The sequence below is a fragment of the Botrytis fragariae genome (assembly GCF_013461495.1).
Source record: "Botrytis fragariae strain BVB16 chromosome Unknown tig00000223, whole genome shotgun sequence".
In the NCBI taxonomy this organism is placed as follows: domain Eukaryota; kingdom Fungi; phylum Ascomycota; class Leotiomycetes; order Helotiales; family Sclerotiniaceae; genus Botrytis; species Botrytis fragariae.
In genome coordinates, this window is record NW_023501001.1 from 181,048 (window position 1) to 208,895 (window position 27,848).

At 43.4% G+C, this 27,848-nt stretch overlaps 7 protein-coding genes across 7 annotated transcripts; 4 read left to right on the forward strand and 3 right to left on the reverse strand.

The window, feature by feature from the left end:
• Positions 1 to 875: 875 nt before the first annotated feature.
• Bfra_010786 (putative spx domain-containing protein) lies at positions 876 to 2,438 on the reverse strand (the record flags this gene model as incomplete). Its single annotated transcript, XM_037341119.1, has 4 exons — positions 876 to 1,778; positions 1,834 to 2,030; positions 2,092 to 2,292; positions 2,387 to 2,438. The coding sequence occupies 4 exons, from the start codon at positions 2,436 to 2,438 to the stop codon at positions 876 to 878; spliced, it is 1,353 nt and encodes a 450-aa protein (XP_037188538.1).
• A 3,043-nt stretch (positions 2,439 to 5,481) lies between these two features.
• Positions 5,482 to 7,752, forward strand: Bfra_010787 (putative u3 small nucleolar ribonucleoprotein mpp10 protein; the record flags this gene model as incomplete). The annotated part of the gene is made up of 1 exon (XM_037341120.1): positions 5,482 to 7,752. One exon carries the CDS (start codon positions 5,482 to 5,484, stop codon positions 7,750 to 7,752), a length of 2,271 nt encoding a protein of 756 aa, XP_037188539.1.
• A 201-nt stretch (positions 7,753 to 7,953) lies between these two features.
• On the reverse strand, positions 7,954 to 10,011 carry Bfra_010788 (putative mitochondrial atpase protein; the record flags this gene model as incomplete). Its single annotated transcript, XM_037341121.1, has 1 exon — positions 7,954 to 10,011. One exon carries the CDS (start codon positions 10,009 to 10,011, stop codon positions 7,954 to 7,956), a length of 2,058 nt encoding a protein of 685 aa, XP_037188540.1.
• A 984-nt stretch (positions 10,012 to 10,995) lies between these two features.
• On the forward strand, positions 10,996 to 15,361 carry Bfra_010789 (putative nuclear pore complex subunit nup133 protein; the record flags this gene model as incomplete). The annotated part of the gene is made up of 4 exons (XM_037341122.1): positions 10,996 to 11,307; positions 11,373 to 11,442; positions 11,497 to 14,841; positions 14,898 to 15,361. 4 exons carry the CDS (start codon positions 10,996 to 10,998, stop codon positions 15,359 to 15,361), a joined length of 4,191 nt encoding a protein of 1,396 aa, XP_037188541.1.
• A 5,354-nt stretch (positions 15,362 to 20,715) lies between these two features.
• Bfra_010790 (putative casein kinase i protein) lies at positions 20,716 to 22,405 on the forward strand (the record flags this gene model as incomplete). The annotated part of the gene is made up of 5 exons (XM_037341123.1): positions 20,716 to 20,888; positions 21,016 to 21,085; positions 21,138 to 21,286; positions 21,351 to 22,347; positions 22,401 to 22,405. The coding sequence occupies exons 1-5, from the start codon at positions 20,760 to 20,762 to the stop codon at positions 22,403 to 22,405; spliced, it is 1,350 nt and encodes a 449-aa protein (XP_037188542.1). The 5' UTR covers positions 20,716 to 20,759.
• Positions 22,406 to 24,642: 2,237 nt separating this feature from the next.
• On the reverse strand, positions 24,643 to 25,584 carry Bfra_010791 (putative transmembrane emp24 domain-containing protein 9 protein; the record flags this gene model as incomplete). Its single annotated transcript, XM_037341124.1, has 3 exons — positions 24,643 to 24,792; positions 24,946 to 25,251; positions 25,366 to 25,584. 3 exons carry the CDS (start codon positions 25,582 to 25,584, stop codon positions 24,643 to 24,645), a joined length of 675 nt encoding a protein of 224 aa, XP_037188543.1.
• A 399-nt stretch (positions 25,585 to 25,983) lies between these two features.
• On the forward strand, positions 25,984 to 27,810 carry Bfra_010792 (putative swr1-complex protein 4 protein; the record flags this gene model as incomplete). Its single annotated transcript, XM_037341125.1, has 1 exon — positions 25,984 to 27,810. One exon carries the CDS (start codon positions 25,984 to 25,986, stop codon positions 27,808 to 27,810), a length of 1,827 nt encoding a protein of 608 aa, XP_037188544.1.
• Between the last annotated feature and the right edge of the window lie 38 nt (positions 27,811 to 27,848).

The following is a 27,848-nucleotide window of genomic DNA, read 5'->3' on the forward strand; positions in this document are numbered from 1 at the left end:
AAGCATGTGATTGGCATCATCTGATCCAATATCTTGGCATACACCTAGGTATACTTGATGAATGATATGTATGACCTATGACAGAACAGTATCAAAACAACATGACATGATACAAAAGTGCAACCTGATGTGACTGAGACTTTTATATTGTCTACACGTGAACATATACTCTGTGCGCAAGGCAGAACATCTAGTCAAGAGGACTTTGAATCAACATCTTTCATTCAATTGTATTATACTAGCCTACCTCCATCATGTTGAATGCCATAGCGCGCGACTGTGACATTCAACATCACCTAAAAACACCGGTACAAAATCACACATACCAACAACTCCGCTGACTTCAACCAACAAACTCCACTTCACATCAATCCACTCAACTCCACTCCATCAAACCCAACAGAAAACGCACAAATCCTCATCCCCAGTTCCATTGTTTCTTCTCAAACCATTGAATCCATCCACACCTTCGGCCGTTGCGTACTCCCAATATTCCCGCACTTCTCTATGTTGAAATGCAATTCTAAATTGTTAGGTCGTCAAAGTACGACCATGAACTCGTTTGATAGTCCCATTAATTGCCCGATCAAATCTCGCAATCTAGCACGTGCCTCCCATACTAAACACCAAAATGCCAAACGAATCAACCGCCAAAATACGCCCGCTATAGACAGAGTAAAGCAAATAGCACAAGAAACACATAGGAAAAAACTAAAGTTGAGAGACAGACAACTTGCAAAGCAATGGTGCTAGTATGTACGATACCTTGATGATATAAGCCGATTTGTCTCTACTACGTTGAACGCTCGCCATCCTGGATAGTGTCTACCGGCGGGTCTTAAGTAGTTCGTTAGCTAGAGATCGTAATGAGAGGCTTAGTTCCCAATTACCATAATCAAGAGCACAATACTCCCAATCAACAAAAGAGCAGTTATAATAAGCACAACTCCTCGGTGCACCCAACCAAGCTTTTCATTCCGACATGCCATGCAAATTAATCCACCAGCAGCCAGAGCAAATCCTAATAAGGCACCCGTGAGTGCACCCAAGTCAACTTCCGTCCTTAATTTATGTCGACCTGTTGCAAGGAGAAGTGTGGATGCAGCTTCAGATAGTATTGAAAAGAAAAAGCAAGCAATCATTGTGAATAACAAAGTTTGTTCTTGGAATCGACTCAATCGCTGATCCGCCACGCTGGGAAAAGTTGCATAATGAGCAACATATCCATTCGGGAAGTCCGCCGAGGAGGCATACGCTTCGTCTTCGACATCGGTTATCGAACCATTGGCTGTTCCGCTTGGACTTTGTTGAAAGTATCCTCTATCTCGATTTCCCAATAGTGGCTCACGTTCGCGATTTTTTGTTGAGCCGGGAGGTATAAACCAACCCCTAACTTTTCCCATTCCTTGTTTTGTTCGTCGAATCGCACTTGCTACAACTTCTGCGCCAGGGAACGTCATTTCCGCGTTAGGATCTGTGTATATATAGTAAGGCTCGTCCTGATCAACATCACTCCCGTTGTCGTATTCGTTCCAATATGTTTGTCGAGGCGGCGATCGCTGTAGTGTTTGCGATGGGGCACGGCCGAGACTGTCTCTCCTCGAACCCATACTAGGAGTAGACGGCCCGCTTGTCATTGGCGTAGAAGCTCGGATAAGCGTGATGAGATCGTTATATTGAGAATGTAAAGAACTAAAATCTTGCCTGGTGAAGCTTTTTGGATTGCCCAATACCTCAACTTCGAATCGTTCCTTGAGTGTTCGAGATCCGGTCCATTTCTAACGACATCAAATAAGTTTTTGCATTATTGATTTCACATGTAATCGTCCATACCGTATATTTCTTCAATAATTTGTAGAATGCGACACGCTGCGCTTCAACGAATCGATCCACTTTCGCAAGATCATCCCCGCAACTCTCAATCTGCAAGTTATACTTGGAAAACTTGTTCATCCTCTTCCTCGTCATCTGCCCATTGGAGCTTTCTGCACATCTTGCAAGTAGTCGCAGGACAATAGTCGATAGATATTCTGTTGTTCAGTTATTAGCATGTATTGGCTGGTAACAGTCTCAAATTGACCCTCTACATACGAAGTCTGCGACCAATCTCCTCACTCTTGCTCTTAACAAACAGTTCGACCCGATCGTGTTGGTTTGATAACTCTGTAAAGAATTCATTCTCGAATGCGACTAAAGAAGTATCGACATGACCCGGAATAGTGATCGACTTTCCAGAATCTCTTGTGGTATTGTGCTTTATCGAACTCTTCAATTCATCATAATCAAGGTTGTCTAATCGCAGAGCGAGAAAGCTGTGTGTCAGTACAGATCTGCGTCATGATATTTTCGCTATCACACCAATAAAACGAGAATGTTTCACACTCACATGGCGCCCATTGTGGCACAGAGTCCGACTGGAATTGTTGACCGTACTTCATTCCCACAATGTACTCGTCTTGGAAAGCTACTCAAGCAATTGTTTCCCTTTTATAAGGTAATGGATTCGAGGTGTTTAGGATTCCTTTGTTCCTGACCAACTTTCATGTGCGGGTAACAGCGGTCCTGGTGGAGAAAGTTGGTATTTAATACGCAATGATATCCGCAATTGCAAAAGAAAGGTACACAGTACAATTAATGTACAGGAGAGTGGATACGAGGATCCAGACCAAGCTGTGCAAAATCCGCTTGAAACCTGATGCGTCGGTTATCTTTAGGAAAAAAACCGAAACGAATGAAAAAAATCGAGAAATGATAAGCTTTATGAGGTTGACAGTGCCAAGGGTCCCGGGGAAAGCTGAATGCAGTAATTGAAGCAAGTAGCGGAGCAACGAGGTCGAGCAAGTCCTACTTCACAAGATATATATGGTGCAAGTTGTATGAAAGCAGGCGAGTGAGTGTAGTTGGAGCTGATAATTATTTCTTTCAATAACTTTGAGACATTGATCATTTAGAATGAGCTTAAGATACGGATCAGACGATATCTTGTAGTGTTAATAACTGCCACCAGTACGGATAGGGCAGTAAAGTTAGCAAAGATAGCAGCGACAAACTAGAGTTTGAGGGCAATGGGTGACTTTTATGGTGTAAAATACTGTAATACTGTAGAATACGAATCTTTTAGGAAGAATTGGATTGAGAATCGAAATTTTATATTTGTTGGAAATCATCAACCGGACATCCGCGGACTCTTATCTCCTGCTCAATCAGTCTCCTTTCTTGTCCTTTCGTTATCCTTTCGTTATCCTTTCCTTTCCTTCCCTTTCCTTACTTCTCTACAAGAGGGCGGATGTCTGATGGCTTCATATCAGCGATAGCATGCATATGCACATGGAAGGTCTACGGAGCATGTACTCTATGTACCCGCAGGGTTGGTTTCAATTCTGTTCCTTGATTGGTGCGCAGACATCCAACGAATCAAACTCCAAGATGCAGCTGTGATTATTATCTCCCCCTGTACACCCCCGATGCCCGTATCGTTATACATCCACCGTACAGCTGCACCGAAAGAAGGGTTCGATGATATCCAATGCCGTGTTACTTCCTAGGTAGATATGAATGGCGGTAATTGAAATGAACGTACTGCCGAAAAGAAATATTCCTTGCAAGTGAAGAAGAAAAATTTGTTTATGATTTGAATTTTTACACGGCCTTGTTATCAATGACCAATGAGCTTGTCAAGTTGACAGGAAGTATGTGTTGCGATTGCAATAGCCTGGCCGGCTGGTCTAGATGTTCAGTGGGAAAGTCAATCATAATACTAGAGGCATTTGATACATGGAATGTCAAGACAGACAATTGGTTTTAGATCCTGCACGCCTGCAATAGCATCACGATCAATAGTGCACAGCGAATATTACCTACCTGATAAGTACGGAGTAAATATTAGATGGATCATCGTTGGATCAATGTTGGACGCGAATGATTGGATACGAGATAAAAGTAACTTTAGTTTGAGAGTTACCGATTATCTCGGAATTTTCAGATCTCAGATCTATCCTACCGTTCGTTCCGATACCTAGGAATCAGAACCATCAACTCTTTCCCATCTCATCACAGAAACAGATCGTACAAAGTGTTATCAGATTTTACTACAGTAATTGGCTTCTCAGTACTTAACAAAACCCACCCAGCATTGAAACAAGGGAGCATGAATGACATTAGTTCAATGTTATTGGTAGACATTCATCCGTATCTATGCAATGCACTTGTTTTCAATTTAGCCAGTGGCCCCGAGTCATAAGCGAGCACGCTTTTTAGGAAGTACATATCTGGATTTGATGACATGTTGTTGGCTCATTTTCGGTATATTGAAGTGGATTTCTTACAACGGGAAACTTGTGGGAATGCTACATGCCATCTTCAGTACAAGTTCCGCGCCCCCGGTATCTCTAATTGTCTACTCTTTCTAGATTGACCCCCCCCCCCCCCCCCAAAAGACTCTGGCAATCTCTTCTCGTGGTCAATTACGAAATGTCGTTCGACTATCAAGATGCTATTTAACCGGCCGACCCCCTCATTTTCAGCAAATTCGATTGCCCCTCAATATGTTGTGATTTCACCTCGGGTCGTGAAACTAGAAAATCAAGATAAGATACTGAATTGGGTGATAATTGGAGACGACGACGTGACCTTCCTCCCTCTCACCCACAGGAGATTCGGCCACCCGTTCATAAGAAGAGGGGCGAATATGAAATCACAGAACATATCAAGTCATACGGTTGACAAATTCCCATGAGAAGCAACATCTAGATGTTGTTCTTGACGCATGAAACCCCCACACCTTTCAAGATTTTGAAATTTTCACATGAAATATATTCTTTTGGGCGACATGCATGTTCAATGTTTGAAGATTTCGTCTGAAATTCCGCCGTAAATGTTGTACAATGGGTCCGCCTAGAAGCAGTAATAGTGCACGCGAGTGGGTTTCAAACCCTTCAACGTCGTGCTATGCTATTGCACTAAAATGCTAAATATGTGCTACATGCCTTCATCAACACAGCCGTTGTGTTACGGTGGTACATAGTCAGCCATTTATTGAGCCGAACACTATGGAGTATCCGATTTCGCGTGCAACATCAGGCACGATAAATTGGGTAACGAAGTGCGGAAGGTGTTGATTAGAAGTAATACATGCAGGTTATTGTCCATTTTTCAGCTGATGGAACTGCTGAAAATGGGCCAGAAGTGCAGCAGAAACAAAGCAAAAATGCAAATTATGAAATGATAAATTACGGACCTCAAGGGAAGCTTCTGAGAAAGCATTGAGCCTTGTAAATCAACTTTGACATTGGAATATTCACCTCTATCAATCACTAGATCAAGAAATGTATGGATGAGGATGAGATTTTTGCTTCGGCAACATGAAGCTCAAAATATGTCGAGTAAGAAGGAAAGGCCTCCCGATATATCTAACGAGTTTCACGTGATTGTTATCGGCTTTGTGGAAAATACGCTAGTCTTATCGTAAAAAAAACTTCAAAAATGTCAAACAGTAAAAGACTGAGGGAGCCAACGATGGAGACAGCAGGCAGTATTACCTCCTCGACGACATCAACTTCTCACACCATGACTGCCTCTCCGCCCAGTAAAACCTCTGCCGCCAAAATTACTCAAAACGGCACAAATGGATCAAGCTCAATTGAGGGTTTAATAGCTGCGCTTGCCTCGACCAATCGTCATACTTTTATTGCGCCTTCATCAAAAATACTCACTACTAGTTCGGAATTTTCAAAGGAGACATTGGATAGATTTGCAGGGAAAATAGGAGATGAGCAAGCTACAAGATTGAAAGAGCAGAGAAAAAAGAGGAAGAGGGGCGATAGGGATGAGGCTGAGGAAGAAGTGTTGAAGATTAGAAAAATACATACCCAAGGATTTGAGGCTCAGCAAGTTTTCGAACAGGCTAAGAGAGTTGTCGATGCGCTAAAAGGAGAGGTGGCAAGAGGTCTCGAAGAGCTCGGGATTGGCGGAGATGAGAGTGAAGAAAGTGAAGACGCTGGAGAGGAGGGGTCTGATATGATGGAATTTGATGAGGACGGATTTGCAATTGGTTCAGATGGTGAAGGCGAGGAAGGCGATGAGGACGTCCAAGATATGGAAGAGGAATTTCACACGGATTCGGAGGACGAAAATGACGGCCAAGATGACGGGGAGGCTTTCGAAGGCTTCGGAGAGGAAGAAGACGAAGAAGACGAAGAAGCGGATGAGGAGGACGAAGCTGGAGTATTTGTCGAGGATCCAAATAAACTCAACGATGGTTTCTTCTCAATCGACGAATTCAATAAACAAACAGAATTTCTCGAAAGGCAGGATGCCTCAGCAGATCCTTATACCGGAGAAGCAAGTGACGAAGAGGATATTGACTGGGGTACCGACCCAATGTCTATGCAAATCAAGACAGACAAAGGATCCAAACGTGCGAAAGCTATGGATGTTTCAGACGGAGAGGATGATGAGGAAGAGGATGGACCAACATTTGGCAACATGGATTTGAATGCACCGGAAGGAGATAGTGACGACGACGATGATATGGATTTGGACGAAGCTGCTGATGTAGCCGATGACAACACAAATGACATTCTTTACAAAGATTTCTTCGAACCTCCACCAAGAAAAATAGGCAAAGGAGAACGACAAGCAAACTACCTTGAAAGACAAGCCAAAAAAGCAGCTAAAAAAGCACCCGAAGAAGATGAAGCCGCCATGGAACGAGCTATGGCTGACGTCCGACGCGATCTATTTGACGACGAAGACGACGCCAATTCAGAAGACGCCCTCTCAGATCTCGACCCCGCAGATCCCAAATCTCGTCGTTCAGCCCACGAACGTCGCCAAGCCAAAATCAGCGAAGAAATCCGTCGTCTCGAAGCCGCATCCGTCGCAAAACGTGACTGGACATTAGCAGGAGAAGCAAAAGCTCTCGATCGACCCATGAACTCCCTCTTGGAAGAAGATCTCGATTTCGAACGTACCGGCAAGCCTGTCCCCGTCATCACAGCCGAAGTAAGCGAAAGCATTGAAGAACTCATCAAGAGACGTATCCTCGCCCAAGAATTCGATGAAGTCATTCGTCGTCGTCCTGATTCGCTTACCCCTGCCAATACCCGTCGCGGCCTCTTCGAACTCGACGATTCGAAAAACCAACAAAGTCTCGCGGAAATCTACGAGGAGGAACATGTCAAAAACACAAACCCAGATACATACGTCAGCGCCACGGATGAAAAACTCCAGGCCCAAGAAAAAGAAGTTGAAAATCTCTGGAAAGATATCTGTGCTAAACTCGACGCCCTCAGTTCCTGGCACTATAAACCCAAACCCGCAGCACCGAGTCTTACCGTCGTGGGCGATGTCGCTACAATCAGTATGGAAGATGCTCAGCCTTCTACAGCTTCTGGCATCGCGGGAGCGGAATCGAGATTGGCGCCTCAGGAGATCTACAAGGCTGGACAGGTGGTCGAGGGCATGAAGAAAGATAACAAGGAGATTACACGGGGCGGCGCACCTGTTGCGCGAGAGGAGATGAGCAGAGAGGAGAAATTGAGGAGGAGGAGGAGGGAGAAGGAGAGGATTAAGAAGATGGGTGAGGGTGAGAAGGTGCTGAGTAAGAAGGCGAAGGAGAAGAAGGATGTGGTAGGTGAGTTGAAGAGGGGTGGTGTCAAGGTTATTGGAAAGAGAGGTGAGATGAGGGATGTAGAGGGGAAGAAAATTATGGCCAGTGAGGTTGTTACTGGTGGTGGTGGATTTAAGTTGTAGATTTAAATTAGCGGGTGTGTGACGCATACAGGAAGTGTGTTGGGGATGTAATATCGATAACTTTGTAGTTGAGTATCAGGCAAATTGCGATTGTCTCTGGAGAGACATCAAACGAGCATATTGTATCGCAAAAGTATTGCATGTGTCAAATATACAACTGAAATGATTTCGCTTATGAAAAAAAAAAACATATCTTCTCATTTACCTCTTCGCCGTTCCATTCCCCAGCTTCTCCATCTCTTCCAACTGCTTCCCCTCCAAACCCGCAGGTCTCTCAAGCTCCACATAACCTCCCATCTTCACATCACCTTTCACCTCACCCATAAATACAGCACTATCTTCAATCACCTCTCCCCCAATATTTCTTTCCCACCCCCTCGCTTCGACACTCAACGGTCTCCACCAAGCCTCTCCGTCTCCCTGTCCACCCCTAGCATGCCACCTCCCACCACACATTTCCCACAACCTACTTGCCGCTCTCTTGTACGCAAACCTCTCATCCTCTCCTGTGAAACTTTCCGTCCTCGCAAAATCCACTCCTCTCCTCCTCCCAATCTCATTTCCCGCTCCGGGAACCGATCCGAAATCCGCATCTTCATCGGGATCGTAGCCCGTCTTAACACTAGGAGTATCTGTATACGTAGAAATATTTGGTCGAAAGGGAGATGTTTGATCCTGGTAGATTTCGGCGAGGGTTTCGGGGTATACTGCATCTTGAGGATTTTCGGATTCGGAATCGGAATCCGAGGAAGGAGACAGCTTGGTTTCGGGGAAGAAAAGAGTATCTGGGCCAGTGGCGGCGCGAATTATGAGTTTACATCGGGCTTCGTAGAGGGCATCGAGGAGGGTGATAAGGCGTCTTGCTTCGTTCTTTTGGAGGAGGGTTAGAATTGGCACATCATCAATGATAAATGTGTGGAAAGTGGAGGCCATAGTTATATAGTCTGCGGGACCAAAAGCACCTCCACAGAGAGTGGAAAAGTCCCAGTAAGTTATACCGTTAAGATGGCGGGCGACGGGAACTGTACGACCGTAAACTAAGAGTGTGGTTGATTGCCATGGAATTGGATCTGAAGAGGACGGGAAAGCTGATTTTACCACTTTCTCCCAGGTATCATCACTATCTGAAGCGAGAAGATACTTTTTGGGAGTATTGGCTTTTAAGATCTTCTCGGAAGTACTATCATCATCTCTTTCATGAATGTTTTGCTCAGATCCAGGTCCAAGATTACCAAGTGAAAGTTTTTCAAGTCCTGTAAACCCTTCTATCATTTCCTCTCTCATTATCTCAGACATCTTCGCTGTTTCATCGTCCACATCCTCGATTTCTCTTCGTCTCCAATCCCTACCACCCTTTCCCATGTCCCAAATTTCGCATCTGGCTCTCAGAACTCCAACAAATCCCGAAAACTCATTCCCACTAGAAAACATGTCGAGTTTCTGTGGCTTAGCTAAGCCTAGCCAATTCTTCACGAGTCCTCCCCTACCAGGCACGGCATAATCCATGCCACTGGCCTTTTCGAGCTCTTCTGGCATACGATTTGAAGATGCAATGAGTACACCACCCAGTTGAAAGAATGGTATCAAAAGATTGCTCAATATTTTACTCGCAGCTCGGTCTGGTAACTGAAACTCGTCCAGAAAGAGTATAGGCGATTTTTCAATCATGTCCTTTGCTAGCCAAAGGAGAGAGTAGTCTTCAGAATCTAAATTTCCATGCTTGGAACGAGACTGTCTCAATTGTTCCAGACGTGAGAATGTTTCTAGCATGAACGTATTGAAATGCCATCTCCTTTTCTTGTTGTTCGGTAGACTATCGGCTAGCATATCCAATAACATCGACTTTCCAGTCCCAACTTCTCCATGAAGTAATATACCTTGGGGAGAATCCAAATTCATTGCTGCTTCATGACTCGTAAGAACTCTTGTCATAGCAAGTGTATCTTGCCGTTCTTTCCTCCTGAAAAGATGGGCAAATAGTGGATTGTTCCTCAAAGGATGACCAGGTACTGCTACCGTCCGACCGTCTTCATTATTTTGGCCATCATTGACGGCCTGACTGATTGCTTTGAGTCGAGCTGCATATTCCGATTGAGGTTTATAATCCTTCAACCGTAAATATAGTTTTTGCAAATGTAGAGCTATACGATGTTGAGCTGGGTCGGGGTCAATTACTTTAGTCGCCAACAGAGCACGATACAATATGAGAGGATTGGTAATGGTTAGCCCTGTGGATTGAGGGAGGTTTGTTGGTGGCATTTGGAACTTTCATGGTCGAGATGAAAGTAAATTGACGGATCTCCATGATAAATTGATGAGGGGTTGAAAATGCAAGCGTCATCGCCGGCATTAAATCGGACGTCACTTTCTTAGCCTTGCTTCTGTGGCTGAAGTGTGGCTTAGTATCTGTACCTGCACGTGTACGTGTACGTGTGCCTCAGCCTTGTGCCCTTGTAGCCTTGCATAGCTACAATTGTCATTTTCGCGTCCCTATTGCATTTTTCTGTTGAAAAGGATCTTTGGTCAATGAACAGTATATCGCTGAACGGGGAGAGCTCATTGACGTTGGAAATAGCAGCTGGTCCCTAAGGACTATCTGGCAGTATTAAAAGAGGAAATCCGAAAGATAGACAGTCATAATTGGACAAGCTCAAGATGCTAATGCCGCACAAAATCAGGTTCTCTCTCTGTGATGTCTGCAGGTGTCTGCAGTGGTTTGCTGACGACGTGCTTTTGTCTCACTGTCACTAGTCCATTGGGAAATAAATATATTTAAAGACATGCGCATAAATGGTGAAGGATACTGAATGCAATTGACCCAAATGATTGACAAGTATTTATTTGTTGAATCTGTTTTTCATCCAATTCTTTCCAGAAAACATCAGAACATAGCTGGAGCTTCTCACGCCTGGCTGGCACAAATAGCAAAAAGTTAAGCCTGAGCCTTGAGGTGTGGTCAGAGCTCAAGGATTAAAACGCGTGCTTCCAAGGTTTCCACCGGTCGCCTTTATTTTCTTTTGGTACCTGTAGCCGTATTCAATTGATTTTTGATTTTTGATCCATCCATATCCATGATTTATTTATTTTGGAGCACTTGGTTCTAAACTTTATAAGAAGCTTTTAAAACAAAACAAACACTAACGAGCCACGATCAATCACTTTCCACGAGTTATGCCAACAACATCATCGATCTTTCTTACACTATAATCTCAATCACTTAATTCTCATCGACAAATTCAACAAATGTTTTCGCCTACAGTCAACGCTGGCGCTCCTGCTCCAGTAAGGAGTAGTAGAAGACGGCCACGCCCTCATTCGAATGAGAATTCAATAGCACAGCCAAAAAGCAAGAGAGTTAGAAGCTCATACGATGATCAGACTTTTGCGCCAAATGGTACACCAGAAATGGAGGAAGCAAAAAACAACAAAGTAGCTACTTTGACAAGGCGCGAAAGTCCTAAGGAGGTACCAAGTCAAAGACGAGAAATTGTTGTACGAGGAAAGAAGCCGAAAGGAACGGATAGGAACGGAAAAGGAGATGGTAGTGTGGTTCTTGTGAGTTGTTCAATATCGCATTGCATTGCGACTTTTGAGGACTGATAACTTACATTTTCGGGCAGACCAAAAATGATACCTATACAGTTAGTAAACTGCCAGCGCTCCCAGATCAAATTCGCGCAGATATTGCAGGTAGTTATAACTCTTTCAGTGATCTGTAAGTTCTTCACTAAATCTATGCTATAGCTCGTCAGCACGGCGCAATATATTCAGATAGCGGTTATGCACTTGCTCTCACCCATTCCCATGCATTCGTCTGGCCATACGCTATCAACATCCCTTCCCCCGAAACATTTACATTCGCGTTACCTTATAGCCACAAACATATAACCGACCCTCTTCCTCTTGGTTCGCTAGTCTCGCCCTCTGCGTCATCCTCGGAGCCTGGTCTCGTCGTTGTTATACCTACTGGGAAAATCACATATTGGGAGTCCATTGCAAGCGCCGCTACGCTTGATCTTATCAAATTAAAAAGCAATGGAGTTGGATCAACTATACCAGGAATGCTTTCCGGAGAAACCGTTGTGCAACTTTTGAATGCGGAAACAGCCGGATTTGTTCTGGCATTCAGTACCGGGCGATTGGCCTATCTACGAGTCAGGGATGGACATGGAAGACCCGAAGTATCTGTTCAATTCTTGAGAGGGTCAAGCGGACCATTGGCAGGAGGTTTATTTGGGAGTCTTAGAAACGTGCTTTCTAGTACAGCATGGCGTGGAGACATTGCCGCCGTTCGCGCTGGACCACAGGAGCATGTAGGAGACAGAAATGTAGTTGTCGCAACAGGAAAGGGGAGAATACAACTGTGGAACCTCCAAAGAGATGGGCAGAATGCTCTTCACGGGGAGGCTGAAGGGCGGGAAGCAATTGTTCTGGAAATGAAAAAGGCGGAGCCTATCCTATTCGATCTCTCAATAGAAACCTTCGAAATTCTCGATTTCACCTTTATACCGCAAACACCAGAGAACCGCGACAACGAAGGAGATCGCTTACTTTTGCTAACATCCCTCTCCAATCGATACACTAGTCACTACACTCTTGTTGATGTTTTACTTAGGCGGGATCAATTGATTGTGGAAGATGTTCGACTACTCAAATCTTATACCACTCCGGTCAACAAAAATGCGATTTCAAAAGCTCGAATTTATCTACCAAATCCCGCGCTGGTTGCATATGTTGTCTTTGACCGTGCTGTCGTTGTTGTTTCAAGGGCGAAACAAGTTGAATCGCCCGACTCCCAGCTTCGCTCTGAAAATCATACACTTTCGCCATCGTTCGAAGATGTAGTAGACTTTAGGGAGGATACCAATGTTGAAATTGTCGGATCCGGTATGGAAGAACCCCAAAATCTTCCGCATGGAATTGAGGAAGCAAAATCGTTCAAATACAAAGCAAAGCACCCGGCTACCGTTCTTCTCGTTCGGGGTGGGGGTGTGATTCGTGTGGCAGCTACCGACATTGATAAACTCGCATCCAACAAAGGACAGCAGGTAACTGCGAAAAGCAAGCTGGAACAAGCAGTATTTTTTGGTACAATGGCGCAAAATCCTTTAAGCTTCGCAGGAAGATCAGAATTTCAGTTTCCCCCGGAAGAAGTTGGAGCTGCTGCTCTGGAATTGAGTGTAGAGATCGTGTCATCCAGGACACCTTTTATTCCCTCGGTGTCTGCGTCGCTCGAACAACATCTTAAGAGACGAGCAATAGCTCTCCATGATCTTGCTAAACATCTCAAAGCTACTGGCGTAGAAATTGATAGGCTCACAAGATGGAAATTACTTTGGGATGCAGAGAGAATGTCGGCTGCAACAATCATCTGGCAGCGGTATGACGCTCTTGTACGAGAATTGCCAGAAGACCAAAAGCGTGGGCTTCTCGCGGACCTTGTAGATCACATACATGAGAATCTTAAGACTGAGCCTGTTGCTGAAAGAGGCGAAGTCGATCGCGTTCGACATTTCTTTATTCATGATGTTTTTAGACTGGAATTGGCGGTACCATGGGCATTCCAGATGTTAAAGTACGCCTGGACGAATGGCCAAGTCCCTCCTGCTTCAGTGATGGAGACGCTCAGTCAATCTAATGATGTGATGATTAGCGCATTGGAGGGTGCATTTGACTTTCGAATGAATAATTTGAGGCTGTATGGATTACAATCGGAAACAATCTCACATGGGATATTAGAAGAAGGCTACGAGGGACTTCCGGAATTTTGGACCTCGACTTTCTACATTGCAGAAAATATTCGAAAGCAAACAGACCTTGTCTCTACGCTACTCGGAGATTTTTGGAATAAGCCTGTTGCAGAAGACAGCCCCAATCCTACAACCCTCGAGAAAATTCGACTAGAGCACCCTAACCTTATCGATGTTGCCATCCGATCCAATTTGGAAAGGATACGTTGGGTGTCGGCTCAAGACTCACCACAACTTCAAATGCAGGCAGAAGGACTCCAAGCCCTACAGTTCAATGCGCAAGATAAACAGTTACAGCGCCTTGCAGATACCTTCAGTCTGCCCGATGAAGCAATGAACTTGGCGGAAAAATACGAAATTCTCCAAACCTTGGCAACTGTGCTGATGTATGAAGTCGGTATTTGTGCCGATGGACTTCGCATTCCGGGCATTGACGAAGAAGACCATGAAACCCTTAAAAAGCGAGAACAAGACCTCCACGATCGGATGGACAAGTCTTTTGCAAACTTCGGCGCAAGTTGGGCTGCCGCTCTATATGAATACTACATTGGTACGGGAGAAATACAACAAATGCTCAATGATTATCAAAATCAGCGAGCATTCCTCACTGCTTTTCTACGTGACAAACCGGAGTATGCTAAGATCGGTTGGATTCATGAGATTACTCGAGAAAGGGATTATGATGAGGCCGCGAGAATGCTTCTTGAGCTTGGATTGGATCGAGAGCGTGATGTGTGGAGCAAAAAGGTCGAACTTAGTATCGGCAAGCTTTCACGCATGGCAGGTCGCAATTATAGTCAGGCCAACGGAATTCTAATTCCTGATGGAGGTGAATCGGAACTTGTCAGAGCAAATCAAGAGCTTGGATTGCTCAAGATTCAAGATCTGATTTACAAGTATATATACCCCACCATCAGCACAGCCATCGACGATAACGCGGAAGTCCAACTTGCTTTAGAAACTCATGGCAACAAAAGTTTGAAGCAACAATTTTCTTTCATGAACCTCCTTGAAAGTAGCATCACTCACCTTGTCAAGCATGAAACGATGGATGCATTCTGTTTGGTTGATTTACTTACTCTGATGGGTGATAATTTCAGAGCCATGGAACAAGATGACTTCAGCATGAGCAGATTTTATTGGGCACTTGAAGCCATCCGTTTGGGTGTCACAAATAAAGAAGAAAAATTGCTTATGCAGCGTGTTATCTGGAGACGATGTCTCTTAAGAGATGACTGGGCTGCGATGAATAATACAGAAGCTAAAGACGATCAATTTGTAGAAGATCAGTTAAAGACAACAGCTTTGTATTGGACACTCAAAGCCTGCTTCAAGAATCGTAAGTACCATCATTTGACGTCATATAGAGTTGCAGACTAATAGAATTTTCCACAGGTATCTTCGAAAAGGATCTCACTATTAAGTCATTAACTCCTGAAGAAGTCATCGGCGCATGTACAGAAGAGCTAGAACAACGCTGGTCTCGAATTGACGCTAGTATGCGCGAACGCATGATGCAAGACTATCAAATTGAAGATGATGCATTAACACAATATATCGACACTGCTCGAATAGATAAGTGGCATCAGCAAGCAGTAGAGCTTGCCAAACAAGATTTCAGAGACGAAGTTGGAGCGGAAACGTCAGCTGGATCAGTCATGGATAGAGAGGCTGCTAGGACTCTAGAAGAATTGGAGAGAAGTATAGCAGATAATGAAAAGGGAAAGGCAGAGGGAATGCTCTTGTCAAAACCAAGACACAGGGCGAAGATAGGATATGATGGGAGAGGGAGTGCGAGTGGGAGTAGGAGTGGAAGTGGACGACCGGGAAGCTTTAGAAGCTCACTCAAGTTGTATTGAGGAACAGAGGAGAAATGGGTGAATGATATATTGGCGTTATTTTTGTAAGATTCATTGACAAAGATGATGAAGATATTTATTTCACTAGGGTAGTGCAGTAGGGTTGATTTTAGCACTGGTTTCTTTTTCACTTGTGCGAAGTGGATTGATAGATTGATTGTGTGGAGTTTTATGGATGGGATGGGGAGGGAGGGGGTTTAATTCTTTTTGAGCAAAATTTAAAGTAAAATTGTATGGATGAAGGAAGAATTGGATGGATGGATGGATGGATGGATCAATAGACCAATGGAATAAATGGATAGCTTGACCTACTTATCTACATGTGTACGATAACAACGTGACGACCTGTGTAATCGATTGATGGATGGGAAGAATTGGAAAAATTGGAAATGAGTTGGATGTGGATTTAATATCTTGGGTTGTATCTGCGGAGTATGTATGGAGCATGTATCGTATCTATGGAGTATCTACAGTGTATATATGACGCTTCATCATCAATCATCACTCATTCATCATGAATCAAGCCATGACATCGCCACGCATGGCATCGGGAATCGGGAATCGGGAGTCGGGAATCGTATCCCCAAATATGTATGCAGTTACGAGGTCTGTACGGTACGGAAAATGGATGGATAGATGGATGGATAGATGGATGGTGAAGATAAATCGTGAAGCGAAGCATGGAAGATTAGAATGATGAATAAACGAAAGAATGGTTCACGGGTGTATGTATGTATGTATACTAGGTGATAAATAAAGAAATACAGGGCGAGATAACCTTGGAGAAACGATGTGATGGTAAGTTAGTTTGTTTATTTGGATTAGGGATGGTTGGTTAATTGGTAGGGTAGGGTAGGAGGGAAGTGGGGTTTTCAGGGGGTGAATGGATTTTTTGATTTTTGATCTTTGATTTTTAGATTTTTAAGGGGGGGTTTGGATTTTGGATTGTGGATTTAGAGGGTTAGAGGGTTAGAGGAGAGGAATTTGGAGTTTAGAATTTAGAGTAGAGGGGCGGAATTGGAATTGGAATTGGAATTGGAATTTGGGTGGTGGACTAACGGGATAGGGAGTGGTGTGGTTGGGTTGGGTGGATCGTTATGGATTGGGTGATGGGTTGGTGTGGTGTGGTGTGGAAAGGCGATTGGGAATTGGGAGAGGGAATTGGAAGAGTGTGAGGTGAGTGGTGATGGATGGGATGAATGGAAGAAATGGGATTCCGGGAGTTGCAGAGATTTTGAGAGATTTTGAGGAGGGAGTGGTGGGGTTTTGGGAGTATATAGGAGATGATGGATGGATTTAGGGAAGAGGAAGGGTTGGTGGGTGGAGGAGGGAGGAGAGAGAGGAGAACTGGTTTGGATGAGATGGGATGGGATAAGATGGGAATTTATCTATGGTTAGATTAGGAGAGAGGGATGGGGAGTTTGGAGATTAGAGATTAGAGATTGGGGTATAAAGTTTGATGTTTGGAGAAAATGGATAATTGAAATGGAGAGAATAGGAATAAGCATGGAGTAGATAGGTAGATAGTTAGGTAAATAGATAAATAGATTTTGATTGTAGGTTTGGGTATTAGTGAAGTGTATTACTGTTGTTTATTCCTTACTATATTAATGTATATTTATGTTTATATTGATATTTGATATTTGTTATTGAATATTCGAATCAGATACCAAGATATTGAAGCAAAAAGTAGATTACCTTTTATATATATATATATATTATGTAGATTTTTGATCTTGATTTTGATCTTGATTTGATCTTGATTTGATCTTGATTTGATCTTGATTTTGCTTGGTAGAGATATAGAGATATATAAGTTTCAGATGATGGAGATGGAGATGAGAGTGGAGGTGGAGAGATGGAGAAGGGAAGAAGCTCTATTTGGTTGGTATGTGGTAAATACATAGGTAGGTGTGTCATAAAGTAATGTGATGTAGGAGATTGGGCGTTGGTATTGGGGGTTAACGATTGAGGGTTGAGAATTGAGGATTGAAAATTGTAAACAGCGTAAGAATTCGAGGTCGAGATGGAGTCGAGATTTCTATTTGGACTCTGCAGCTTTTGCTTACTGTGATTGGCTTCTATGAATATGTACCTATTTACCTACGGAGGACTAGGTAAGAACGGAGGGAGCTAGATGCTCTAATAATAAGAAAGGTACCGGTATCCGGCTTGGGAGTTGGTGGCAAGGAATGATTCCACCAATGAATAAGAGAAAGAGAGAAAGAGAGGGTTGTTAGGGAATGGGATGGAGAGGATGGGATGGGATAGATTGGAATGCTCCGTAGAAGAGAGTGTTGGATTGATAAATTCTTTGGGGTGGGTTTGTAATGATGAAGGGATACTTATTGTACTTACATATACCTATGTAGAATTTTCATGTTGAATCCAAAGAATGAATGAAAATGAAGAGACAAAAAGAGAGTATTTGAAATTTCCTCTCCTCTCCTCTCCTCTCCTCTCCTCTACTTATCTTTCCCTTCCCTTCCTCTGCTTTGACTCTTTCCTACTCGCTCATTATTCATCACTCAATCACCCAATCTTAGCCTCACCGAAAAGAAGAAGAAAAAATACAAATATGCCCCTTTTGACATGAGCATGAGTCAAAGAACAGATCCGATGCGGAGACTAGGTGGTCATAATAAAATATGAAAAGAGTTGGATGGGATGAACAACGTATGGTAATTATATGTAGGTATCTAGGTATATACATAAATACTTTGTATATAATCAGAGCATTTTCTAGGCTGTGTATATATGTATGTATATGCAGCCTTGTTATGCTTGATATGTAAACATACGTACCTAGTAGGTACCGACCTATTTACACACCTACCGACATAACTTTGCCCCTTTTTATGGTTTGGAGATGGGTTGGTCGGTTGGTCGGGTAGGGTTGATAAGGTTGTGTACCTGGCTGGTGTGTATGACCTTTTGATTTTGGATTTTGGATTTTGGATTTTGGATTTTGGATCTCTTGACCTGCAGTCATGTTCCAACAGTATAGTTTCGCATCACATGTTAGAGATATTTTGAATTTGGGGTCTTCTTATTTTCGAGGTATAAGAACATCTTGCCTATTAGTTATAATGATATACAGAATATACACATATACTCGGAGTTTATCACTCATTTAGCAGCAACCTTTTGATGAAAGTTCCGGCTGACTTTTGTGCTTTGAATGTGGTATGGTATGGATGAAGTGTAGGTGCGTGCAGATGGAAGTATAATTAAGGATAAAAGATGGAGGTATGTGCTTGAGTGCTGCATGTATTAGGAGACGAATTGGATTGTGAGATCTTGTACGCGGTATAATGGAGGGAGAAGCTTTGAGCATGGGCATGTGTGCGGAAGTAAGTAAAGCTAGAATGCACCCAAAATACATTCGTGTATATGTGTGATATAAGGAGTATCGAGGTCATTCATCCATTCCTTTCTCTGATTTGAAATGAAACCCTGTCGGTTACTTTCGAGTGGATGAGTGGATGGGTGTTATGATGACTGGCTATTTTGCAATGAAATTATCCCTCGTAGGTAATAATCAAGGTTTTCCGGTGCTTGCATCCAGGTACTGAGTGTCTGTTCATTTGGTGTAGGGCGTGTATGGTTGGTGGTGTGGTTGGTTCTCATGTTGTTATTGAATTCGGAGGTGAGCGAGCGTTGGAGAGGGATGCTAGGTAGTTAGCCATGATATGATATAGCTAGGGATGGGTTAGATAGACAGGTATATCTGCTTTTTATTAATTAAGTGCTACTTTGTAGACTCCATATTCATAATCCTCCTATCGGTAGCTACGTACGTACCTAGGTCAGATCCAATTCTTGTTCAGTTGTGCCGACTGGACTTGATCAATTACCTGGTAGGCACACACATCGGTATAATAATCGTGTTATGATCAAGTAAGTCATCGACAACCTGGAATTCACTCACATTACGAGAGAGAATGAGAGGTGGTTGGTCTGAGGTACCTACTTTGACCATCTCAACCTCGTACCGCACTCACTTTTTCCTTCTTTTCTTCTTCTTCTCCTTCTTCGAGTCAACAATCCATCTACAAGTTTAAGTCGGGGTCGGGCCTTGCTCTTGTCTTTGCTTTCCTCAATCCAATCCAATCCTCCAATCTCAAGCGGCTGGATGACCATTTCCCTTAGTAGATCGACCAACACTGACATTAATTTATCAGAGAAATATAGATGAAATGAAGAGAAAAAGTAATCATTATAGCAATTGTATTCATTTTATTGGGAATTAACGAATGCCTAGGGAGGGAAATGGATAAATAGCATTGTATTATACCTAAGTAGTAAGCCTTTAACACGCTCTTTTTCGCTGCCCATTTCATTTTATGCCCATCTACCTACCTGGCCTAGGTACCTATTCTATTCTATCCTATCCTATCCCATCCCATCTATTCTCTATTCTATTGTGCAAAGTATCTGATTACCAGATACCTACTTTCCCTTTCCCCTTCCCTTTCCCCTTCCCTCCCTTACCTTTCTCTACCTGCCCTGCCGTTCCCTTGGCTGGCCTTACCTTCCCTTATCAATTTCGGTCTGTTCTTACATTTACGCTGTACGTCTACATGCAAATCGTACACCTACCGAACATTGCACATCTCCATCGTACGCAATCCCCCCATCACCAAAACACAATCAATTGAAGAGAGCATAAAACCCGACGACGACGACGACATCTGATCATTCATGTGAGTACCTGCCTATGCATTCAAAGAATTAATTACACACCCCCCTCTCTCGTCCAAAAATGTCCCTAAACTCCCTTCAGCCCAAGCCCCAAACTTTACCAACAACTTTTTGCAGTTAATCCACCCCATCCAACCCCCATCCACTCAATCCCCCATCCATCCACCCACCCACCGCCTTCGCCGCCTGCGACCAAAACCCAAACCACCCAAACCACCCAAAACCTTACTCACCATTCCCTTAACCTCTCACCACTCACCTCTCACCTCTCACAACCCAAAACCCCAAACCCTTCTTTCCTAATCTCATCCATTCACAATCCCTCCCAACCCAAACCACCACCCATCCTAAAAATAATCAAAGAGAAAATATCATCTTTTGGGGACAATATCATTGGGGATTGCATTGAATGTCCCCTTTTGTGGCAGTAGCAAAATACTCTTCTTCAACCTGGCTAATACGATAAACCCCATCCGCCTACAGTCATCGCGTTCATTTCCCACCCCCCCGAAAAAGCATCTCTCTCTCGACCTTAATTTGTTGATCTTCAATCCTACTTCCTGGTAAAAAGGCAACAATTCATTTAGCCTATCAATTTTACTTTGACTTTCAATTCCGATCATCGAATTCCAACGGCCTATTTCTACATCTTTCAATTTCTTGAGCTCAATCGAGAGCTCCTAATACAATCACGATGGCTTCATCATCGTCTAATGTCGTCGGCGTTCATTATCGCGTAGGGAAGAAAATCGGAGAGGGTTCTTTCGGTGTCATCTTTGAGGGAACAAATTTACTCAATAATCAACAAGTGGCTATCAAATTCGTACGTTCTTCCTCATCGTCGCCGCCATCGATTTGATTCTTTCATCTGCGAAGATGCATTGATCGACATAAAAGGGGGAAGGGTGCTTCAAATCGTTTGGGTTTACTGACAATATTATCATGAATAGGAGCCTCGAAAGAGCGACGCTCCACAATTGCGAGATGAATATCGAACTTATAAGATTCTTGTTGGCTGCCGTGAGTACATCAATTACGACGTTCTTGAGGTCGAGATACTAATCCATTGTAGCTGGTATTCCTAATGTTTATTACTTTGGTCAAGAAGGCCTTCACAACATCCTTGTTATCGATCTCCTTGGTCCATCGTTGGAAGATCTATTCGACCACTGCAATAGAAGATTCTCAACTAAGACTGTGGTTATGGTAGCAAAGCAAATGGTTCGTTCTCTTCTTCTAAACTGCAAAGGCTGAGTAACTTCGCATGTACTAATTCCAAAAACAGCTTTCGAGGGTACAAACCATTCACGAGAAGAACTTGATCTATCGAGACATCAAACCCGACAACTTCTTGATTGGCCGACCGAATACGAAAGCCGCAAATGTTATCCACGTTGTCGACTTTGGAATGGCCAAACAATACCGGGATCCTAAGACCAAGCAACACATTCCTTACCGCGAGCGAAAGTCACTGTCGGGTACTGCAAGATATATGAGTATCAACACGCATTTGGGAAGGGAACAATCGAGACGAGACGATCTAGAAGCTTTGGGTCATGTTTTCATGTATTTCTTACGAGGTGGTTTACCATGGCAAGGATTGAAGGCTGCTACCAACAAGCAAAAGTACGAGAAGATTGGTGAGAAGAAGCAAACGACCGCGATCAAGGATCTCTGTGATGGTTTCCCAGAGGAGTTCAACCAATACTTGAGCTATGTGAGGAACTTGGGCTTCGAGGATACACCAGACTACGATTACTTGCGGGATCTCTTCACTCAGGCTTTGAAGAACAGTGGTGAAGTTGAAGATGGAGAGTATGATTGGATGAAGTTGAACAATGGCAAGGGATGGGAAGCCATGAAGCAACATCCATCTCAACACATGCTACATCAACCAAATGCTGTCCCTGGGGCCTCGCAAAGAGAACTACATGGAACAACTCGAGGAGGGAATACAACACCAGGTCACCTCACTGCCGCCCGTTTAAACGCCGCACAACCCCCGCCACCATCTCCGATAAAACCAGGGATGGGCAAGTCTCGCGACCGGCAAAACGCCCCAGGTGCGTTAGCCCCGAAACGCAACAGCGGAGCGGCGGGGGGCCTTCAGGATGCATCTACACCAGCAGGCTCAACTCAAGCCCAATTCCAGAACAGCTCAAACAATCTACCTCAAAGAATGAGCGCAGCCCAACAATCACCACTGAACACCAACGGGAGAGGACCATCAGAACAGCCGCAACCAACGGCAATGCAAAAGATCATGAAAGCTCTGTGCTGCGGTTAGTATGAATCTGCATTTCTCAGCAAATCAAAAATTCTAACAGGCGACTAGGTTGAGCACTTGTCCATAATTCATTTTTCATTTCAAAGAACTTTTTACGCCTCGACTCTTTCACTTTCCATGCCGTCTTCATATTGAATGTCGGTTATAATGAACACCTCAATTTACAAATCGTTTCAAATAAGATCATGTACCGGAGTTGCATCAGTTTGACCGCCAAGTCGTTTCTTAAAAAGCCTCGTCTTTGCTTTTGTGGTTACATACACCTTTTCCACGACTTTGAACCTGGATTTGAAACACGAAACTACATCCATCATAAACAAAATACCTTCGGTTGGCATTTGGAATTTGGCATCTGGCATTTGGTACTTCTTCAGCGAAGCACTTCAAGACTAATAATTGTTTTTCTTACATTTTCCCTCTCCGTCTCACCCTCTTTCTCACTCTCCCATCCAAAATATTATTCTTTGGCATCACAATTTCCCACTTTTCTCGTCGAATCATATCATGGCTCTCCTACGTACCAAGAAACGCTGGTCTTTAATTCAATATCCCCAAGGAAAAAGAAGTTTGGAATGGGTAGTGGGGGACACTTTTTACGATGTATAGCTTTTTGACCCGTTCTCTTTTTTTTCATCTTACTTCTTTGGAGCGAGCGGAGTGTCACGTCTCTTTTTTTTTTTCCAGTGACACTGCAGCAATGGCGAATTGGGAGTGTGGTGTGTATTCGTTTTTTTTTTTCCTGCTTGTCTGTGTGTTGTGGTGAGAGGGTTGCTACAATAGATGCATATGGGGAAGTTGATGGGGTGGATTGAGAGATGTGATGGGAGGAGATTCCTTTTCTTGTATGTTCTGATGGATGGAATGGATGGGCTGCATGTCATATCACTCTTTTCATCTTACTTCAGTAGCAACGAATGAGAGAAAAATGTGTATGTGGAAAGAAAAGTAATGGGGTCTGTCTTTTTTTTCTTCTCTCTCTTTTTTTTCTGAATCATGCGAAATAAAAGGGGTGGATTCTCATATCAGCATCAGGCAAATCAATCAATCAATCAATCAATCAAATCAAATCACAATTAAAATAGAGAGATGGGTCAGCAAAGTAGACGGAGCAGAAACGATAGTTTAATGGTAGTTGACAATGGGATCTTGGATCTTTTGGTGTGTAGATTTTGTTGATATTGTTGATTTGTAGATGAAGGTGCGAATGTAATGTAATACTGTGTGTATGTGTGTGTGCGGTATGTTATATATGTGCTACAGAGGGTGAATAGGTAGGTAGGTAGGTAGATAGGTAGTAGGTAAGGCATTGTGTTGCATCGTCTTGAATCGTATCGTATCGTACTATATCATACACATCATTCATTCATTCATCCATTCATTCACTTGTTCGTCGGTGAGATTGTCTACCTCTTCCTACTCACCCACGTACTCTTTGGTTTTTAGGTCTGGTATGATGGGATGGGATGGGATGGGAGAGGTACAATAGATTGATTGATAGATAGGTATGTATGTATTATATATATATTATCTGGTATTGATATTGTTATTGTTATTGTTATTGGCGTTATTAGCTACCTGCCTAGGTACTAAGTACTAAGTAGTCACTTAGTTTCTCCTCGCTAGCTAGGTACTACCTAATCACTAGGTGCATGTAGTATGTATGTATGTATGTATGTATGTATGTATGTATGTATGTATGTATGTATGTATGTATGTATGTATGTATGTATGTATGTATGTATGTATGTATGTATGTATGTATGTATGTATGGATTATGTACTATGTACTATATATGATGTACTATGTAGGTAATATGTAGCTACTATGATTATGGTGTTATGAAGTAGAATTTGGGTATTCAGGAATCTAGGTGTTGGAGTTGGAGTTGTGAGGGGAGATGTCTTTTTTTCGGTTTGGGGGTTAGGGGTTTGGGGTTTGGGGTTCATAGTTTCACAGGAGGAGGAAAGCCAGAGGGGAGAATAGAGAAAGAAGAGAGGTGTCATATAATTCTTTGATTGTGTAGCAGTGCGTAGCAGTGCAGTGTATGGTATTGCAGCGCATTCTTTACCTCATCCCGTCTCATCTCATTTTGGGTCGAATCAACCAGCTACACTAACATACATAGGTACATAATGAGAGTAAATCGTAAGTCTCTTCTTCATTATTCCGTTCCATTCTCCTCCCTTGGTTCTTCCCTCTTCGTTTCTCGCTCTTTCTCTCTCATTCTCCCTCTATCCTTCCCCCGAATGACAATTGCCGAATTGAAACATAACCACAGAAAAAGGACATCTAAGTCAATTTCTGCTTGATGAAGAAGGATCGCAGATGCGAGAGTTGCCATGCGCAAGTAATTCCCAAGACGACGAGTTGGATTAGTGTCCAGCGGACGACGCGCGCGTTGGTGGATTCGGATTGGTCGCGGAATTCGGCTTCGCGTTCCTAAGGGGGGTGGGTTGGTTTGGGTTTAAGGATTTGAGAATTGGGGGTTTGAAGTTGGAATTTGGGAAGGAGAAGGGGAGGTTTGGGGTACATAAAAATGAGGAAGAGCATAGTAGATGAATGTATAAAGAGCAAATAAACATCAGCGCTTACCCGTTGGAAAACCTGTTCCCTTCTAATATCCTGCAATCTGCCATTCAAATCCTTGACCTTTTGCACAATATCGTTGATTTTTCCCTTATCGTCACTTTCAATCTGGCTCGTCTCTCCAATTGCCATATCGAGAGTCAATTTAATACCGCCATTTGAATGTAATGCGCTGAGCCAATTGCTAGAACCGGAGGTGGAGGAGGGAGTAAAGCAGATTTTGTGGTCGCCAGAATCGGCGGCTGTGAAGGTGAAACGACCAGAAGATGAACCGGTTTGGAAAACTACTCGGTGGTCGTTGTCGAAGACTTCCTAAAGGGGGAGAGGTTAGTAGGTTGTTGGCATGCTTAGATATGACGGGTAGAAGTAGAGTGTAGATGGGACTTGAGGGGATTGGGCAAAGGGAGGAGAGGAGTATATACATACATCTACAGAAATAAAAATGTTTAATCCATCATGTTTACTCCATTGTCTTGTATTTTCATCGTATTCCTCAGCGGTATAATGGCCTACTACCAATGTGTCTTTGGGTAATTCCTCGAAGAAACATTTGGGTGCTGAGCCGTCGATATAAAAGTAGAGGGATTGAACTGGGGCAAGGAGGACGGAGAGAGCGGCCCCAATGAGGGGGAGAGATGTGCGCATTTTCGATTACCGGGAATTATATGCGTATTGTGAGGGTTGAAGTAGTGAGCTTGCGAGGATGATTTGATTGAGCTTGTTCAAGGCTTATATTCAGATGGATTGATAGAACACGTTCGCGACTTCTTGGACAGGGATATGTGGATTCACGTGCTGATAAGTTAGCGGTTGATAGCGGTTTGATGGTTGGGTTTTTGGGATATTTCGCGATCGCAATATTTCGTAGAAACATTGAACTATCTTTCAACAATCAATTCATCTTTTTCCCCTCTAATAATTCATCAACAGACACGTGTCTGTTGTATCTTCTTAAAGTGTCATTTTATTTTACGATACGATTCCAGAGAAATGATAAGATAGAAATTCCACTCACGCACCACAAAACTACGTAATTAATTCAAAATGACATCCCACGATGTTCGCGATATGCTGGATCTCCCCTCTAGCTCCTCGGCACCTCGACCGAAAAAAGTAAAAACTGTTGTCCAGAAACCGAAATTGGGGGGTCTGGCAAGAGAAGTTCAAAATCTGGGAGGAGATAATCCTATTGCGATTGTACCAGAGGAAGCGGTCTTCAAAAAGAAGAGATTTGGAAGTCGAAAACCGGCGACGAAATGGGAAGCGAGGAGTTTTAGGAATAGTGCGAGGAATGGGGATGGCCTGGTGCTGAAGCATTGGAGGAAGGTTGAGGGGAGGGAGAAGGAAAAGCAGAGGGAGAAAGATGCCGAGGGGGATACGGAAATGGGGGAGGATGGGGAGAAGGGAAAGGAAAGAGAAGAGGAGATAATTGAGGACTCGACCTTTGCAAAGTACAATGTGAAAGTGCAGGTACCGAATTATACCGATGAACAATACAAGGAAATTCTGGAGAGTGAGAATTGGTCGAGAGAAGAAACGGATTATTTGATGAGAACGGTTCAGGAATATGATTTACGATGGCCGGTTATATGGGATCGATACGAATATATACCTCAAGACATTCCGGAAGACATCATGGAAGGAGCGATAGCTAGACGAGACAGGACTATGGAAGATTTGAAAGTAAGATATTATACGATAGGTGCAGCTATGATGGCATTAAATAAACCTTTACATCAAATGAATACTGCGGAATTCGATTTACATCAAAAGATGTTGAATTTCGACCCTGTACAAGAGACAAGGAGGAAAGATTTCCTGGAAGGCGTTTTCACACGTACAAAGGAAGAAGCTCGAGAAGAAGAAAGTCTTATGGTGGAACTCAAACGTATTCTGGCTCGCTCGGAAAAATTCATGGAGGAACGAAGAGAACTTTACGCCAGACTCGATGCTCCTGCAAGTAGTTCTAATATTAGTGCTTTCATCACTAGTCAAGGTCTACATCAACTCTGTCAACAACTTCTCACCCAGGACAAAAGTAAGAAAAGAAAACCTATTCAAGAAGGTCAAACTCCTGGTGGTGCTACTCCTGTCACTGGTAATACGCCCGGTGGATATGATGCAAGACGAGATTCCAATGTTCGAGAATCCATCTCAGCACCATCAGGTAACGCTGGTAATGCTTCAGCAGTGGGTAATAAGAAAGGAAGCATATCGTCTATTCAAACACCATCAGATCGCCGCAGACTCACAGAAGAAGAAGAAAAGGTTTACGGTGTTTCGCATCATGATCGTTTACAAGGTGGTCCATATTTCCGTGGTGAAAAACTTATTAGACCGCTTACATCGAAGAGTGCAATTCAACAAGGTCGTATCAAAAATATGTTGGTTGAATTGGGCATTCCTGAGAAACCAATTATGGGCACGGCAGATGTCGCCCATGGTTATGATGAGTTATTCAAGAGTATTGGGATTCTGTTGGATAGTAAGAAGGTGGCTGAGAAGTTACAAACTGAAATCGATGTGCTGAAGGCACAGTTAGAGGAAAAGAAGAGGAGGAGAAGAATGAGTGGGTTATCGGCTGCTGGAGGACTGGATGGTACCAGGGATGAGAAGGAGGAAACGAAGAATAAAAATGATGGGAATGGGGAAGGAGAGGGTGAAGAACCGGGAGTGGCAGCTGTAGTACAAAGTACAGAGAATGGAGAGAATGAGGCGGGAAATGAACAAGAAGGCGGTGATGGCGCGCAGGGTAATGGTGATAACAATGGTACTGAGAACGCTGATGCAAATTCGGCGGCTGCGCCTAAAAGAAGCGCGAGCGTGATGAGTACGGGGACTGATAAGAGTTCGAAGAGGCAGAAGAAATAAGATGTAGTTGTAGAGAGGGTATGAAAAACTTTACAGGC